This window comes from Onychostruthus taczanowskii, unplaced genomic scaffold (assembly GCF_017590055.1).
Source record: "Onychostruthus taczanowskii isolate IOZ18803 unplaced genomic scaffold, ASM1759005v1 scaffold38, whole genome shotgun sequence".
Classification (NCBI taxonomy): Eukaryota; Metazoa; Chordata; class Aves; order Passeriformes; family Passeridae; genus Onychostruthus; species Onychostruthus taczanowskii.
In genome coordinates this window covers 5639994-5657649 of record NW_024501237.1, presented here as the reverse complement: position 1 = coordinate 5657649, position 17656 = coordinate 5639994, and the positions used below count along the sequence as shown (strand labels likewise).

Sequence of the window (17656 nt, the reverse complement as noted above, 5' to 3'; positions counted from 1 at the left end):
GCAGTTGTTCAGAAGCACTTGTTCCTTCTGGTTTCTGACCTGTTGCAATAATTCTATTTCTCATTATATTTACAACAGCATAACTGTAACCCATGTTGCACTTTGTATGTGTTTTCCCTTTTTCCTCTGTAGTTTGCTGATTGCTTTCAGGTTGGTTTTGTTGTTCTTGTTGTTAGTACCATATATACAGATTTTAAGATCATCTGAAATCCCCTTGCTGTCCTCCAAACAGCTGTGTAGCCTTCTCAGTGTCATCTGGAATTTTGCTTCTGCACCTTCTGTGCCAGGCCATTAATGAGATTATTGACTGGTATTAAGAGCAGGGCAGAGTCCATTACCATGTCCTCCCAGTCTGACAGTGAACTATTGATAACTGCTCTTGGAATATGGATTTTCAGCTTGGATACTCCCACGTTATTGTAACCCAATCTCATCTCCATTCTCTAGTTTGCTTGTAGGAATGTCATGGGAGACTGGGGCAGTCTCAGAGGTATTTCTCTAAAGTAAAGCAACACCTTGCCACTTTTTCTTTCACCATCCACAACTGCAACTTCCTTTTGAAAAGAAAATTAGATTGGTTTAATTCAATTGATTTTTTTTCGCACTTTTTCACCAAGCTACAGTCACTAGTATAGAGCTGTGAACTGTTCTTCATGTCATTTCCTCTGCTGCTTTGTGTTTATTTCTTTTTCATGTGCTTTGAGTTGCTTTTGGTGAATTTGATTAGTTTTGTTCAAAAAGAGATGCTAGGAGACCATAATATTAAAGAAAACATTAGTAAACTCCAATTACACTGTTCCACCATAAAATGGACACTAATTTGTGAAATCCTGTGATAAGACACACAGCTGTGACAGCTATTGTAAGGCTGGGGGAATGGTACAGAATATCTAAATTTGTATCTTATACAGGTGTGTTTGGCAAATTGTAATCCTCGTAGTATAAAACAGCTGAATTTTAGGTACAGAAATGCTGTTTCAGCAAGTTTATTGTAAATCTTATTAGCATAACATAATTTTAGACAGTTTTTCTTTAAATCAAGCGTCATGTTTAAAGTCTCAAAAGTTACTGAATAAAGTTGCTGTGAAACTGGCAGCATGACCTTTCTATATGAGAAATTTCATGTTATAGTAGTCGCAAAAAGGGCAATGACATGCAAAATTTAGAAGCAAGTACCTAGAAGTTCAGATTTTTAATCATAAACTCCATGTCTGGTGTAGTAAAATGTTTAACATATTTAGGATGCAGATATTTAATTTTCATGAAAGATTTAGTCTTGTGTAAAATTGTGCTCAGATCCATAACAGGGAAATAGTTTTCTGAGTTGAAAAAAAAAGAAAATGTATTCCAAATTCAGTCAGAACTGTGCATGGTAATCTGTGGGAATTACAGTAGTTAAAAACACAACCATCTGGATGTGTGGATCAGAAAGTTCTGTCTAATATCTGTGATCTGCTTCTTTTATAGCCAGCCATATTTGTATTGAAAATGAAGCAAATAGTTTCAATATCTGCTCTTTGTGTAGGTGTTTAAATAACAAATTTAGATTAAGTTATGGATGAGTTTTCTGAAGTCCAAAGGAGAGGGAATGTAGTTATACATGCATCTTTTTCCTCTTTTCTGCCAAATTAAACTGAATTACCTAGTATATAAATATGTTCAATACCTACCATGAATACTTTTACTTAGATTCTATGTAAAAAGTAAAATAATTTTATAGATAGATAAAACCATATATATATATGTATGTATGTATGTGGTGTGTGTGTATATATATGTATGTGTGTCTGTACATATGTAAATAGAATAAGAGGATTTAAAGTGCTTTAGAGATGCAGGTTTTTATCCAACGAGATATTGACTCTGTAAAATCTATTTATTGATCAAAAATGAATCAGGTCTTAATTGTGGTTATCATATGTTTTTTTAATATACTAAATAAGTATCTGGACTTTTTGTAATTCTCTTTGCTTAATTTTGAATTACTGAGAAGTTTAGTATTTTTCTCAAACTAGAAAATGTTTGAGGTGTAATCACTTAGAAATGAAATGAAGTGGTTAAACATTAAAAAAATTTATTTCTTCATTAATTACCTTCAGAATTTTAATGGAAAAACAGCCAAAATATTTTTCTTACAAGTTGGCAGAGTTTCAGGCAGCGTCTTGAGACAATTTCTTAGTTGACAATTTCTTAGTGAGAAATAACACACATATAGCAAGTGGAGGGAATGGGTAGCGAGGAATTATACTTCCCAACAGTCTTGAAAATTATCTCATTGAAGTGTGATGAAAAAATGAATTTTGAGTTAATTTAATAGATTAGTATATATTTCTTGAATGCCATTTAAGTCCCTAACAGAAGAAATATAGTGTGGCAATATGAATAAAAGTCTAGACTTCCAATATCCATTTTATTATTCTGCTTGACAGGTTATATATAGACTTAATATTGCTTAACATGATTGTGAAATAATTTCATTTGAAAATTTGGTATCTTATAAATGTTTAATAGGATTAAGTATCTGTCATTGTTTCTAGACATCTTTGGAGATCATATAACTTCTTCAAATGGCATCAGTCATTTTCTAAACAAAAGAAAAAACCATTTAATTGCATTAATGAAACAAAGTATCTAGTACTTTTTTTTTTTTTTTTTTTTTATGGTGGCCTATATGAAAATAAATTACTACTGCTAAACTGACATCCTGTTGATATTGCATTTTTGTAAAAAAATATTTTTAGTGAATTTTCCTTAGGAATCATTGTTTTCATGTGCTATAGGACAATTTTTGTTAGAGAAAAATTGTACTTTATGCAGAATTTTATAAATATTTTAATACGAATCCTGATATGGCAGGCTTTTTTTTTTTAAAGTAAGTACTGAGTGTTAGATTTATGTTGATATTGTCTGTGAGCTCCTTCTTCAGTTGTAGTGAAAAGCATGGCAGAACAACTGAAGTATTGCTTACCATAAGGATGTCTTGTCTCTTCCTTGTAGAAATGGTGAATTCCAACAGGGAAATTTCAGGAAGTAATTTCCAAACACAAGTCCTAAAACAAGAGCTTCAACAAATCATAGAGATGTTTTGGCTTTTTCTGTGAAATTTAAACAAAAGAAATGTGGGGCAGTTTTACCATTTCTGTACATGTGCTGAGTGTGGAAAATTTCAGAAGGGACTCACTCAGCAGAATTAGAAAAAGTGTGGAGGGAACCAAAAGTTTTAATTGGAAAGGAAGACCTCCAGAGAGAACAAATTTAAACTGACTAGAATCCTTTAGTATGCAAAAAGAGATCTCTGAGAAAGAATGTGATGATCATGTAGGTCTATAGTACCTGGAAGGGTGCATAGAAGGGCAAGGAAGGAATGAACATTTACTGGGTTCCACAAAATGGCCATTGAGACCATCCACTGGAACTGCCAGGAAGCAGTTTTAGAACAGCCAAAGGAAAACCTGTGCAGACAAAACTACAGACCTTATGCTTAATGATTTTACAAAGCAGAAGCATAGATTAGTACAGAACCATTTAGCTGTAAGAAGCTGGCAGAATATCCATGCAGAGGCTGTACTTGCCCTGTGTTAGTCCAGTCCTTATCACTGTTCCAGGTGAGATATTAAAGGACTTTTTATTCTGTCTTCTTGTACCTGGTCCCTCGTCTTCATGTGACGTTTTTTTGAAAACATTTACTAACTCATCCTCCTGCCATGCAAAACAAGCAAAAAAGTGCATTCATTATTTTTTTTAACATTTTTTTGTGTCCAGGAAGTTCTATTATTTCTACAGTTGCACACGTGGGTCAGCATCTGCTGTCTTAGTGTCAGTCTGTGCATGTGATTTGAAGTTTTTAAGAAAAAAGAAGACCCCACAAATACAGTTGAAGAGGACTGTTAAGGACTTGAGTTGCCAAATACATGAAGAATATTTGTTAACTTGATAAAAATTAATATCTTGTGATCAGGTGTTTTTGCTGGTTTTAGGTTTTCCTTTAACTAATGTTATGATTTTTACCCGTATAAAGGCATTAAAAATGGGCTCTAAATACAGCTCATTTCCAATGGCCACATACATCTGTTTGCACTCCCTTTTTCCATGGATAAATGTTAGCACATGGCCAAGAGAAGAAAATCACATAACAAAGAAATTCTTTTTGTAGAAATGTATCATAATGGTGACAGTGAAAAACTTTCTGAAAACTCATTTCTGGAGTAATGAAAAGTTTTATGAAAAGTTTCTAATAGTCAAACTAGTAGAAATTACAGGTAATTTCGAAGTTTCCAGCATATTGTTTCTGTGTAACCTAATGAAAACAATGTGTTCTAGAAAGCCAAATGCTTTCTGATCTTGAAAGAAACTAATGAATAGCTGTACAGATACATATTTAAAGAAGAAATAAAAGCATTGGCAACATATGTAATGAGCTTGTGTTTTAAGTGTTCAGAACCAGGGTATGGTTTCATATTTGAGTGTGTGCTGCTATCAAATTAGTAGTCCTGTGTCTCTGCTTTTTCTTTGCTGGTTTCTGTGATTATAAAAACTGTAGGAACTTCAGTGTTACTTTTTTTTACAAAGTTTATTTTTTACAGCATTTATCCTTGCTACGTTCTTGTTCTTATGCAGGGAAATAGTTTCAAATCTTTTTTTTATCAACTACTTGTCAAGCATTTGGTACAGAAGCATGTTTTTTACCCTAGTTAATTAAGGGGACTGTAAACACAAAGATGTACAATTCAAAGCCAAGCAGTGTTTCACACAAGGATGGAGGTGATAATAGCTTAATTCCTGCTTGATCTTTCCTGTCTTTGCCCTGGCTACTTCGGCTTGACCTTACCGGCAATCTGATGACCTCCTCATTGCACTCAGCCATTTGGAAAGCTGCTCATGCCATAGCTGGCCCTGAGGGGCTATCTTGGAGACCACTGAGCCGTTGACCCATGGCAGGACTGTATTTCAGATCTGATCTTCTGGCGTGGCTACATCCTCCACCCATGGTAGACAAAGCCACTGAGGCAGTCTGATTTTATTTTTTTTCCCCACTTCTCAGGTGGCCTGCAGCTTGCACTTGCTGTATGGAAGACCAATTTTACACCACTCATTTGCTATGAAATACACTTCCTGAAGCAATTACGTGTATTGATCCTTTCTTTACAAAGGAAGTAAATTCTCTAATTTAGTGGCTCCATTTTTCTAAATCTATCAAATTGCCAGATTTGTTTGGTGTATTTAAGTCTCAACCCAAACAAAAAAAACCCAACAACCAAAAGAACCAACCAATCTACCTGTAAAATATAGGGCAGAAATATGTGTGTTACATCTTTATGGGATTTTTCTATTAAGTGTGATACCCAGACATTGCAGATATTTTTATGAAAGTGTATAAATAAGGTCCTAATCCCATTAACTTGGATAAATTTATGTATTACCTACTGTGTATTTTATAAAATGCATGACAACTTAGGAAGTTGCAGGTCTGTTTGCAAAACACGGAAATAATCCACTTACCCAGGAGAAAATCCTTACAGGTTTGAGCGTAATTTCCCTTCTTAGCATGTTATGTTCAGTTTTGCACTAGAACCTGTCCTTTTCTGCTTAAAAAAATTTTTCTTTAGCCATTACTATTACCTTGTTTTTCTGATAAGACTTAGAAATCACAATTCCTGTGCTGTTTTTCCTCAGCCATGGTAGCTGTGCCAGCAGAGGTGCCAGAGCAGGCCAGCCAGGGAGGTGTAAATGTTGAGTTCCAGTCTTGTTCAGCACAGGCCCGGAACATCAAAAAACATTACTTGTTTAGAGCAGTGATGATCCTGACAAGGAATTTAGTGCAGACCTTGCAACCATGTGAAATCCCTGCCTTTTTTTCTCTTATGCATGAAATTTTGCGTGGTTCTTCCCTGTAATTTATAGACTGGACACATAATTGAGTGAATGAACTTTATGTGAAAGAAAAATATTGCCTCTATTCAGCTCTGTGGGGTTTTTTTTTGCTTGTTTTTTTGTTTTTTTATGGAACATGTGGCATAACTCCAGGTATTGTGGAATGTACAAAAAAAATTATTTTTGGGCATTGAACAATCTTAGGTAACAGCCTAAATATTGGGTTCTTAGACCCTTTACATTAGAGAGAATAAGACTATAACTGGGTTTCACACCTTCACAATTAATATCTGTGGTGCTGGTTTCACCCAACTGTAGATTGCCATTTGTGCATTATGCTTTAAAATATGTATTGTACTAAAATGTGAAAGAATCAGTTTTCCACAACTTTTTACTGTCATTGATTGTCTGTACCTTTCCACTAAATATTATCTGTGCCATGTGATGTTCATTACTTTGGTTTTGTAAGTTTCTCAGTGTGTAATATGCAGCCAAAACCAATGTTCTGACATTTTAGTTTTATAGCCTGTTGTGTTTCAGTTCCTTGTCCTGTTAAAAGCATCCTAAGGAGTCATCATGTTTACAGGTTTGAATTTTAGAAAGTGCAGAAGGGGACTCTTCAAGGGAAGGAGGGAGATGTCTGTGGAAGAATTTTATATGTTGTCTTTGCTTAATTCCATCCTAATAATGACTTTTTGTACGGTGACACAGTGCATCCTCTGACAGAATTCATAACATGGCATTGTTTTTCATTTATCTACAGGAATTAATTCCTGAATTTTATTACCTCCCAGAGATATTTGTCAACAGCAACAATTACAATCTGGGAGTGATGGATGATGGAACAGTGGTGTCTGATGTTGAACTTCCACCATGGGCCAAAACCCCAGAAGAATTTGTTCGCATAAACAGGCTGGTAAGATGGCTCTCTTCTATTGTCCAGTCATTTCTGTCTTGCAAGATTCCTCTGAAATAATTTGCATCTTTGCTGCTGAATATATTAATAATTGACATGGAACTATGTCTGAAATGATATGAAGATATAGATTTACAAATGTAGGAAGAAAAGAGGAATATAGTATTATCAAAATAGTTTGAATGTGGTCGAAATGTAGAGGAGATCTTACCCTTTTTCTATGTCAGCTTTTGTGGTTCTAAAGAGCTAATAAAATCATCACTTTACAGAAGGCTTGAAAAAGCTTGTTTAATCATAAAAATATTTGTGACTTAAATGTGATTTTGAGGTTTCTTAATTTTAGTGTCCATATAACTCCAAAGAGGTGTTTTCAATCTTCTGCCACCTCTTCCATTTCTTCCATTAAATTGGTATTTTTCAGAGCCTTTTTTACAAGAAAATAAAACTAATTTCTCCTTTGCCTGTTTCATTCTCAAACCTGTGTTACTGTTCTCTTCACTGTTTTGGGAAATGCAGTTGTTAGCACTGCCTATCTTCACTGTACTCGATGGGCAGTGAAATTAATTACAGAATAGGTGTTACACTGTCACTCGTGGTGTTTCAGCACATTCTCAATAGCTATGTTAGGCTCTTCTCAGAATGAAACAGTTCTGCATTGGTGGCATTCTGAAATAAATAACAGAATCTTTTCCTAGCAAATCTTGAACTAAAAAGCTGAAGTTTTCATGTGGTGGCCAGCTAACTGGGAAATACTGTATTAAGGCATGGAAACTCTCAAAAACCTTTCAGATACCAGGCTTATCAGGATAACATCCTGGTACTCCTAAGTTAGGAAATGGGAATGGAAAAAGTTCTGTTGTTGGTGGCACGTCACGCTTCATAACATTGGAGAACCTTTACATCAGAAGAAATCTGTGGTTCAGAAGTTAATGAGAATGTTTTACACTGCACTTTTACTGGCGACATGATACCATGGTTTCCAGAAATGCTGTGTGGCCTAGATTCCTGCAGGCAGTGGTAGATGCACCATAATAATCACAACGAATGTTGGGTAGATTTAGTGTTTTCCTTCGTCCATATGTATGTGCAAATTTTATTTAAATGATATATGGAATACAGTAACATTTAGCAGGACTACTTGGCAAACCATATTGAAACTCAGCTTTTGATCTCACAGTTGTGGTGATAGGTAGGGGAGGTAGCCTGACACCTCTGTGAGGTTGGCATTGCTGGTGCTTCAGAATAACCTGGGAAATGCAAAGCTGTGTTCTTGAGCAGACTTGTCAAAGGCACATGGTGGCCTTGATCTCTCATGACTCTGGAGTTTTAGATTTTGCATTAAAATATACTTTTATTCTATTAGTTACAGATCTGGCTTTCCCCACTGTGAAGTTAATCTCCCACTTCCTCATTGTCTAAGATGTTAGCTCTTAATTATTTTTCCTCACTTCAAGCCGTGGGCCAGGTTTTCTCACCCTCACCTCTTGGTATGCTCTGACCTACCATTCCATCATTCTTCCTTCATTTCCCAATCTGCTGCTCATGTCTGCCTTTCTTGCAGCTTTCTTTGATCTCTCTCACTTCTGCAATATTCTCAGTGTGAAATTTTACAGAGTTTTCAAGCATTAATCGGACAGAAAAAAAAGTTGATTTTTTTTAAGGTTTAAGCTAATTTCCAAAGTAAGAAATAATTTATCAAGTGTTGGCATTAATGTGTGCCAGACATCATCATAATGATGTCCGGTGTCCTACCAAATGGGTAGGACCTACAGCTGTAAGACCGTGATGCTGTTTCTGTAATTAGCATACCAAGTTTTGGTTGGTCTGGTAGCATTAAATTTAAACCCCTCTGCCGATGAATTACATTAGCTGCTTCTGTCTGCCATAATTAAACTTATCCAGTGGTATAGGGCCTGGCTGGTGTGGATGATGCCCTCTGTGATCTGCCACTTTTGCAGTGGATTAACACTGAGAAAATTACATGCAAATATTAAATTGCTTTTCCTTGTTAATACTTGGTGGATTGAATATCATCAGCATCAAATCAGCATAGTTTCTTTTTCAATTAAAATAGTTTAGGAAGAATGCTTAAAGCTCAGATCCACACTAATATGACCAAGAAAAGCTTGCTACAATGTGGCATGGGCTGATGTATTCAGCTAATATTTCCTTGCTGTCTCCTGGTTCAGACAAAATAGGGATCACAATATTCCAAGTGCTCATTTTGTAGGCTATGACACACAGATATTTTTTCCTCTTTGCATTTGAGTTTACCTCTTTAAGTCCCCAGATCTTATACAACGATTGGAGCTCATGAAATGCATACTACTTTGATCTGTGACCTTTCTGTGGTGCTAATCGGGTTCCTGATATCATTATACCTTGCTCATTAATCATATTTCCTGCAGCCCGTCAGGCAGCCAGACAGCCCAAGCCCCTGTTTGCAGCCGCGTGTTGGCAGGTTTCTGCTTTTCCAGATTATTACAGTGTGATACTTCAGCTTCTCATAACCAGACCCACATCAAGCTGTGTGCTACAATTAAAGTCAGATGGCCCTCAGGTTGAGCAGGGATATTCTGTTGCAGCTGTCTGTCTTTCTGGAACAGAGCAGCATGGGGAACAGATGATACGTAGGACAGTGCATAATAACAGCTTGTACAGTACTGGGTAAATAGCAGGGGTTCAGAGCATTAATTGACAGGCTGATAGCTGATTTAAAAGTGATTTCCAACCTATTTTTAATTCTATAAAGTGTGTATTTTAATTTAAATAGGTAGTTGCATTTTGTCTGTGTTTGCTCTGAGAGAAAAAGCAGAAAGATGTATAATTAAAACTGGATTTTGATTGATGTAATGTTATCATGAGCTAAATGGTAGCACCAGAATGTCATTCTAAGCAATACGAAGAACTCCAAAGTGCATCTATTGCTGCATATAGTTGGTATTTTGTGTTAGTCTGTGAAATACAATGTTTTGTATTAACGTAACTCAATAGGGGGGTAGGGTATTTTTCTCTGAGACAGTCCAGATTTTGACGCAGAAGTCACTGTTTTTACCATTGTGAAACACTATTATATACCTCTAAAGCTCAGGCATGCTATGTTTAGTGCCATGAAATAACTGCTAAGACATCTGAAAATATTTTTCAGTTCATACAGGTGCAGTTAACAATAATCATATTATTGTCTAAATTCATCATTTTATAAATATGTGTGTAATAAGAATTACAGTATTAGCTTAATAAGAGTAATTAAAGGCTTTAAACAAGATAAAATTATAATTCCTCCCCCCAACAAAACAGAAAAATCTCAAATACAGCATGCTTTTGCATCCTTACTTTACTATTTCTAAATTGTAGTATCTTTAGCATTTAGTATGTGAGCAAAAGGGAGGATCCAAACTTCATCTGATACCTAATAAAAAATACCTAACAATTTTTGCTACTCCCATGCTTCTGAAAGACTTGCAGGAAATAGAAATGGGAAGTGAACTTGGGAGAATATAAAGAGATAGATGCTCAGATGTAGTTTGGATACAGAAGTCCTAAACAAAACCTCTAGCAGCAGTCGTCAGACACAGAAACAGATATAACCTTTAAAACTTAGATTTTTGTGGCATCTTTTCTTGGCTTCACAGTCTTAGTTATGTTAGGTGCTCTCCTTTAGAGCAGTTTTCTCTTTTAGAAATTTAATTTCATGTGTTGGACCTAGGGATAATTATTCAAGGTGATAGAAATTTTAAATGCCCTTTGTATCATGCATGAAAAAGTAAACATTTACAAAGACCAGGTGAAACCCAGGGAAAAGCCCTACACTTTCCACTGATAGTTAGGAATAGCTAAAAATCCCAATAAGGAGGTTCTGTTCTGCACGGTAAAGTAATCTATTTTGTCCTGTCATTGAAAGTTGGATGTCTAAATTGGGAAGAATTAATTTGAAACTATTAATCAACAGATAATAACTAAATTTCACACAGCTTTGATGAGCCTCAGCTTTTTGAGAATTAGATTGCATCAATGATAATGAAGTCATTGAGGTCTGTCAAGACAGCTTTCCACAATATATCTCAATTTAAGTGTTTTAGTGTTTTATTGAAGAGTTAGTCCTTTCAATATTTGGGGTTTATCCATTTCGTTCAACGCTGGGGAAAATGTAAGGCAAATTAGAAAAGTGATTAGATTACTGTGCTGGACTGAAAGTTTTGAAATCCAATTTTCAAATAATTGAAAATGTAGTATTTGGAAGGTAGGATGCTTTCTGAAGCAAATGAAATGCTTAAATATATAAAGATGATATACACAAAAGTAAACGTGGCAGAACCATGAAAAGCAAAATGGAAAGGAGGGGTAGGAAGTCATTTGCCCCACTACAAATTTTAGTGGAGCACAATGAATCAGTGTTAAGAATTGTCTAAGGTAAGAAAAATCTCCAGTGAGAATCAGAGGATCGTTATCAGTCGATATGGGGCATTACTTTTTAGCACAAGCAACTCCACCTTATACCACTGAAAAAGCAACATCCCCTGCCAACTATCACACAACAATGTTCAGTGTGAGTTGGGTGAAAAAACAAAACTCGGTTTTGAAAAAAATATGTTACTTTCAGTCTTTTAAAACTATTGCTATTAGTTAAATATAGATAATGGGTTAGAGCCTGGAGCTTGGAATGTGCTGGATTTTTTTGTGTGTTATCTTGGAGAAATCTCTCGGTGATATTTTTCCTGGTTCCATATCTGTGTATTTGAAAATGTGTTACAGCAAATCATACCATAATGTGAATTAAGGCTTGGAAGTGGAGATTACTGGTAATAGATTGCTAGATCATTAGTTGTGTATTCCTGATAATCACTGACTCATTCAATATGTTAAAAACATTGGAGAGCAGAAAAAAGGGAAAAATGTAAACCAGGTTTAACCAACAACATAAGAGTTGTAATCTGTGCAGCACCTACTTTGAGATTCTGGTCTTCATAGAATTGGATGTGGTCTTAAAAAGCTGGAATGCAGATGGAGCTGTGTACACTGAGCAAGGAAGATGCTTTCAGTAATCTGAGCTGACGTGGGTTGCTCACAGAATTTGAGAATTTTGATACCAGTTCTTTCAGACTCTGAACTGTTACTTCAATTTCTGTTTCTGATATTTGGTGATTTCTTGTGGCTTTTCTTTGAAGATTGTAATCTGTATACAAAACAAGATCTATAAAATATCCTGTGAATGGAGGATGTCTATTTAACTCTACAAGTATTATAATTTTTATCAAAAATCACTTTCATAAATTATTATAGAAAAGACAGCTATAAAAGTAATCTGTAACTTTGCTTTTCCTGACAAATACTTTTATTTCTGTGCTACAAATGTGCATTATGCAATTAAAATAGCTATATGTTTAAACAAAACTATTGCCAGTGAATATTAAAGCACCATGCTACATTCATTTTATGTTTTTTCAAGATGTAACCATGAAAATAGTTCTGTACAGGAGGTAAGGTTACTTGTATAAGGCAAAATAAACATTTTCATCCATAGAAGTCTCAGAGATGTAGCAGTCTAATTCCAGTCAGGAATAGTATTCTTCAGCAAAGTTGGGTGTGGAAGGTCCAGTCTGCTGGCATATTGGATTTGATCTGTATAAAAGGTTGATATTGTTTAATGCCTTTCCCCCGCCCCCATCTGTGGAAACAAGGCAGTCTGGGGAAGCATAGGGGCTCCACGGTGTGTGCACTCAGCAGGCAGAGGGGCACAGGTGGCTGAAGGGAATGTAGGCTGGTGTGTGACTGAAGCAGCAGGATTCCTCCTTTCCCGGAGAAGCTCTTCCATGACTGCAGTGTGCAGTTCTAGTGGTTGTCTGGTTTTCCCTTTCAATTTCTCCATGTGGAATATCAGCACTGGCTTAAAGCTGTCTGCTTTTGCATTTGGTGCATTGGTAAATTTGTGTTCCTGCGCCACTCACGGTCATCTCCTGCCAGCTCAGAACACATGTGATAATTTCATCATCTGTGTTTGTGCAGGATTTTTTGCACATTTTTAATTACTTCCTAAAAGTTAGAACTTATGTTGTCCTTGACATAGAAACATTTGTGTGGAGGCTAGAATAAAAAAAAACCTGGGTAATTTTAAGCAGTCTTTTGATTTAACTATATAATGTACAGATCTGATTATTATCATAGAAAGGGGGGAATGAGACTTCTTTACCCATTCTGAAGCATTTTATTCAGATCTAAAAATGAATGTAGAATAACCTTAGCAATGCAAGCATAACCACAAATAGGTGAAATTAGTGCAGGCAAAAATCTAATCTGTGGGTATTCTGGAGGGCAAATAAAAAAAATCATTCGATACAAGACATTTTTGAAAAGTAAAGAGGAAATATTTCTAAAGGTATGTGATATATGGCCTATTAGAAAAGTTTCTGAAAATCTGTGAATAAAAAATGTAGACTAATTTTTTGTGTGTACAATTGACTGCCTGCATAACTTATTTTTATTGAAGTGCCATCTAAGAAATATGGCCAGAAATTCATGTTTATTTAAATCCAGTTCTGTTGGAATAGTGGCTTTATTAATTTTCATATATGAATTTTTATTGATTTAATTTGTAAAGAAGACTAAAATACAGAGAGAGTCAAATAAATTCAAGAATATGAGGGAAGTAATTAAAAGTGAACCCAAACTGTGCTTTTGAACAGAAGGTAAGAGTGCTGAAAGCATTCAGTTTGGGTTTCATAATATAGCAAAATAGGCTAATATTGGGATATGGGATTTGCTTAATATATATGATGGAATACACTGGAGAGATGCATCTGTAGGACAAAGTTAATACATAATAAAATATATGTGATGATGGAGAGAAACTGTTTTTTTCCATTTTCAATGAAAACAGTAACCTAGGTAGTGGATCATCATTTGTTAGTCAAAAGCATTGATCTATTTTCTTTCCATTACATCTTTGTAAATAGAAAGAAAAAGCAGAGTTTTTAAAGTCTGTTGTTTCCATAACATTTCCTTCTTCACATTATGTTTGCAATTCCTACCATCTCTTTAAACTGCATGCAAGCTATTTTATAGAAATTACTACCAAACTCTGGACTTCAAGAATGTAAACAGTTTAAAATTATTTTTAAAAAGTCCATACATGCTTGCACTTCAGTAATTTCTGGGAGTGGGATAGATGCCAGTCTTCCTGAATGAAGAAAACTTGAAGGACTCATAGACAGTCTGTTTGTCTTTGCTATTGTGAAAAAAATAGTTAAAGAAGCTGGTACCAAAATTTGCCACACTTCCTAATTCTAAAACTTCAAGGTCTTGAATTAGGCTAGCCTAATTCTCTCATTAAAAAAAAAAAAAAAAACAAAAAAACAACCAAAAAAAAAAAAAACCAACAACAACAGGAAAAAAAACCCATAACTTATCACAATCTAAAAATAGCTCACCAAACAAAACCCAACAACAACAAAAAAACCCCCCATAACTAATTAATTTCCAATTGTTAGGACACTACACACTTACGTGTAATGTGTCTGTCGTAGTGAAGTCTGAAACTAAACAAGGTGAGCAGGAATGAAACTAAAATGTACAAATATTTTAACTGACAGCAAAATTAAACAAGGAGATTTAACAGTAAGAAAAGCCTAGATACTTGTATAAGAGTCAAAAGGAAACAAAACCTAAACTAAACTAAAAGTGTGGACTGTAAAGAGAGTGATGGGTTATGTGGATTTTCTAATGAGGCAAGAGAATTTACCATAGAAAATATAAATATTAGAACATGGAGGAGAATGTTATGCAGTTGGGAAAGAATATAAAATGTTGAGTAATAACACCATTTGAGTAGATACAGTTAAAAAAAACCCCAAAAACTAAAGTAGGTATATTGCTTTTATCCAAAAAGAGGATCATTAGAAGCAATCTAGACAATTAAATTTGCTTTCAGCTTTTTTTTGTGTGATACTGTAGAACTGGCGTTTGAAAGCGAGTCTGTGGAGGACATTAAAGTTATTACTGTGTGAAATGAAGTGGGAAACAGTTGTGCTGGAGCTACTGCCCCGTTTAACAGGTGTTCACTAAATCTGTCTGTCTTCTCTTTGTCTGATCTGCAAATGTTGTGCCTGGACTGATACTGCTGAAAATGTATCAAGAATTTTGAGTAACATGTAAAAATTGCTTCACAAGCTTAGTGATAAGGGAGGAAAAAACAAGTTTGAAAGAGATGGCAGTTTTTTACTCTATTTACTGAAACTTACAGTCTGTGATTGGAAGTTGCCTTGCAAGGAAATATCCAAGTTGTTCCTCCTGTAAGGAGGTCAGGACTCACATACAACAAATGTACTGGTAAGAGACCCAGTAGGATGCAGCATTTGATTTGTTTTTGTGTCTATTTATGGACCGTATGGGAAAACGTGCCGATAAACTTGAATTTGGTGGGTAGCTCAAAACAAAGTATTTGTAATAGAGTCAGTGTAGAGAGGTTTCCATCCTAAGTGTTGGAAAACGAGGTGAGATTTTTGATGATGTTTGCATACATGGAGCTGTGGTTTTCAGCTGAAGAAGGGGAGGGGCTGAGGAAACCTGACCATCTGTGCCCTACATGGAAGGATACAAAAAGAAGTCAGCTGAGGCTTTGCTTTTGGGGCTTTTTCCTGGCAAGACTCCACTCCTGGGATGAGAAAGAGTAATGTTACTAAAACCATCTGGGGTACAGAGACAGCTTATGATGATGATATGGATGTAGGAGGAACTCTGGTATGAGGAAAGAGTTTCTTGTTCCTAGAAGAGAGAAGATAAGAAAGAGCATAAGAAAACCTTATAGTGTAATGTATATTACTGAGAAGATGGATCAGGAAGTGACACACTTTATTTCATAACATGAGGACATAAAAGTTGTTCATGAAGTGATAAATTTAACTTTAGCTGCAGCTAAATATTTGCTAATGGAATTTGCTTTTAGAAAAAGCATGTAATTAGAGTCAGTAATGTAACAACAATGCTCAGAAATCACAGAGAGACATTTACACAAATAAAAACATACTTTGTTTGTTATGTGGTACAAAACATGGAATATGAAATACAAGATCTTACATTCAGCAGTTAAGACAAGCACAGAGAAATATATGACAGAAATAGTACCCATCTCTTCTTGCTCTAATAAATAGAAGTTTCTTTTTCTTAACCTTATTAAATTAATGGTGTGTTAGTCATTGGAACAGATCTTTAGGCTTTATAGAAAGAAATATCTGAAGACATGTTTCCAAAACTTAGGGGATGCATCTAAGGAGAGCTCCCCACCTCTTCTTCCTACCCCTCACAAATTTTCCTAACTGTGTCTTTGTTCAGGAACAGATGTTTGTGAAGCTGTGCTTTAGACTGAAATAACATTAAAAAGCCTTTTTTCTAACAAAAGTTATTATTTTAGTGACCTGATTTACAAATTTTTCTCCCACTTATGGCACTTGCACAGCAAATGGCATAGTCAGCTGCGCTGCAGTGGAAGTACAAACATTCTGGAGTGGAAACCTCTGAAACTGTTTGCTCTGTTGAAGTTATCTCATTAAGCAGCAGCAAGCAGTGTGGACTTGTGGAGCTGGCCAGGCTCTAGTTAGCCCTGTTCCTGGTCCCAGTTTGATGATAGCAGCCCTGTGCTCTGCAGGGAGTATCATGCTGCTGCCTGAAGAAAGGCAGAGTCAGGCTCCTGGTGATTATGTGCCTTTGCAAAAGCAGTGGGTGGAAACTGATGGAAAAGGTTGCTGCACCCCAGCCCATCTGCTCAGCATCAGCCTCCTGCTAGATGGTCCCTCACATCTGCCAGTTGTTACCCTTTAATTGGAAGTTCAGGTGTAGCCCTTTTGGTTTAAGGAGAGGCCAAACTATAGCCCATCAGTCAAGAAAAGATAATGTACTTGGCAAAAAAAAAGCAGGTTTTTAACAATCTGGGTCATGCTCACATGAGTCATAAATGTACTGGGCACTTGGTTGCTTCTGTCAGATGGTGGGTCCACCCTTAAATGATAAAGGACAGTGAATTCTTTTCTCAGTTTCTCTTTGTGAAGGAACTCGAGCAACCCCACATCTCTTAGGTTGTGATTTTTATTCTGTCTTTATTAGTTAAAAGGCTGCTCCTGCTAGCTACAAAGTATCCCTTTAAGTAAATACATGCTGATCTATTGATCTGTATTAGTAACGTTTGTGAGATACGGAGTCAACCACAGAACCAAATCCAATAAAGGGCCAGTTTTAATTTCCTTATTTCATTCTCATATAGCCACGAATTGCTATATTCTGCAATTTAAACCAATACAATTGTTCTGCTTTTGAAGCATGAAGTAAAGGACCATTAGTAAAAACATCAGAGCTAGAGTTTCTCATGCTTGTGCTCACCTGATCCTTTCCAGGTTAGTTTAAGTACTTAAAGAATGTTTTGGCTGCCTATCTAGGACTGGTTTGGCTGAAACATGTTAGGGAGCTCTCACTTGCCAGTGTCTGTGGCAGATCTGAGGAATAGAATTTGGGAAGGGGGAAACTTTAATCAGCAACAGAGAGCAGGTGTATCTTCCACTAATGTAGCTGCTCTGTAGGAAGATAGTGGAGAGTATATCTATAGAAAGATAATATTTATAACTCAGAGAAAGCTCTAAAGCCAAGACAGCCTGGCTTACTTCTTTTTCAGAGGAATGTTCTCTAACACTAAAGTTTCAAAATAAGTGTCCAATACAAAAATTATATGAAATCTCATCTTTTTTTCTTTTTTGCATTCTGAAATAGTACTTCCTATTTGGATTTTATTTAGGTAGACTAGTATTGTTATTAAAAAGCATCAGCTTGTAAAGCAACATTAAAGATATTAATAATAGCAAAAGTACAACTGGCATTCAAATAGGT

At 35.7% G+C, this 17656-nt stretch overlaps 1 protein-coding gene across 4 annotated transcripts in view; it reads left to right on the top strand.

The window, feature by feature from the left end:
• LRBA (LPS responsive beige-like anchor protein) overlaps nt 1-17656 on the top strand; it is a 369042-nt gene that overhangs the window by 272211 nt on the left and 79175 nt on the right. For all 4 annotated transcript variants that reach the window (XM_041411918.1, XM_041411916.1, XM_041411917.1 and 1 more), the window contains exon 47: nt 6635-6787. In XM_041411918.1, the coding sequence (XP_041267852.1) occupies nt 6635-6787 (153 nt within the window). The remainder of the gene's footprint in view (nt 1-6634; nt 6788-17656) is intronic.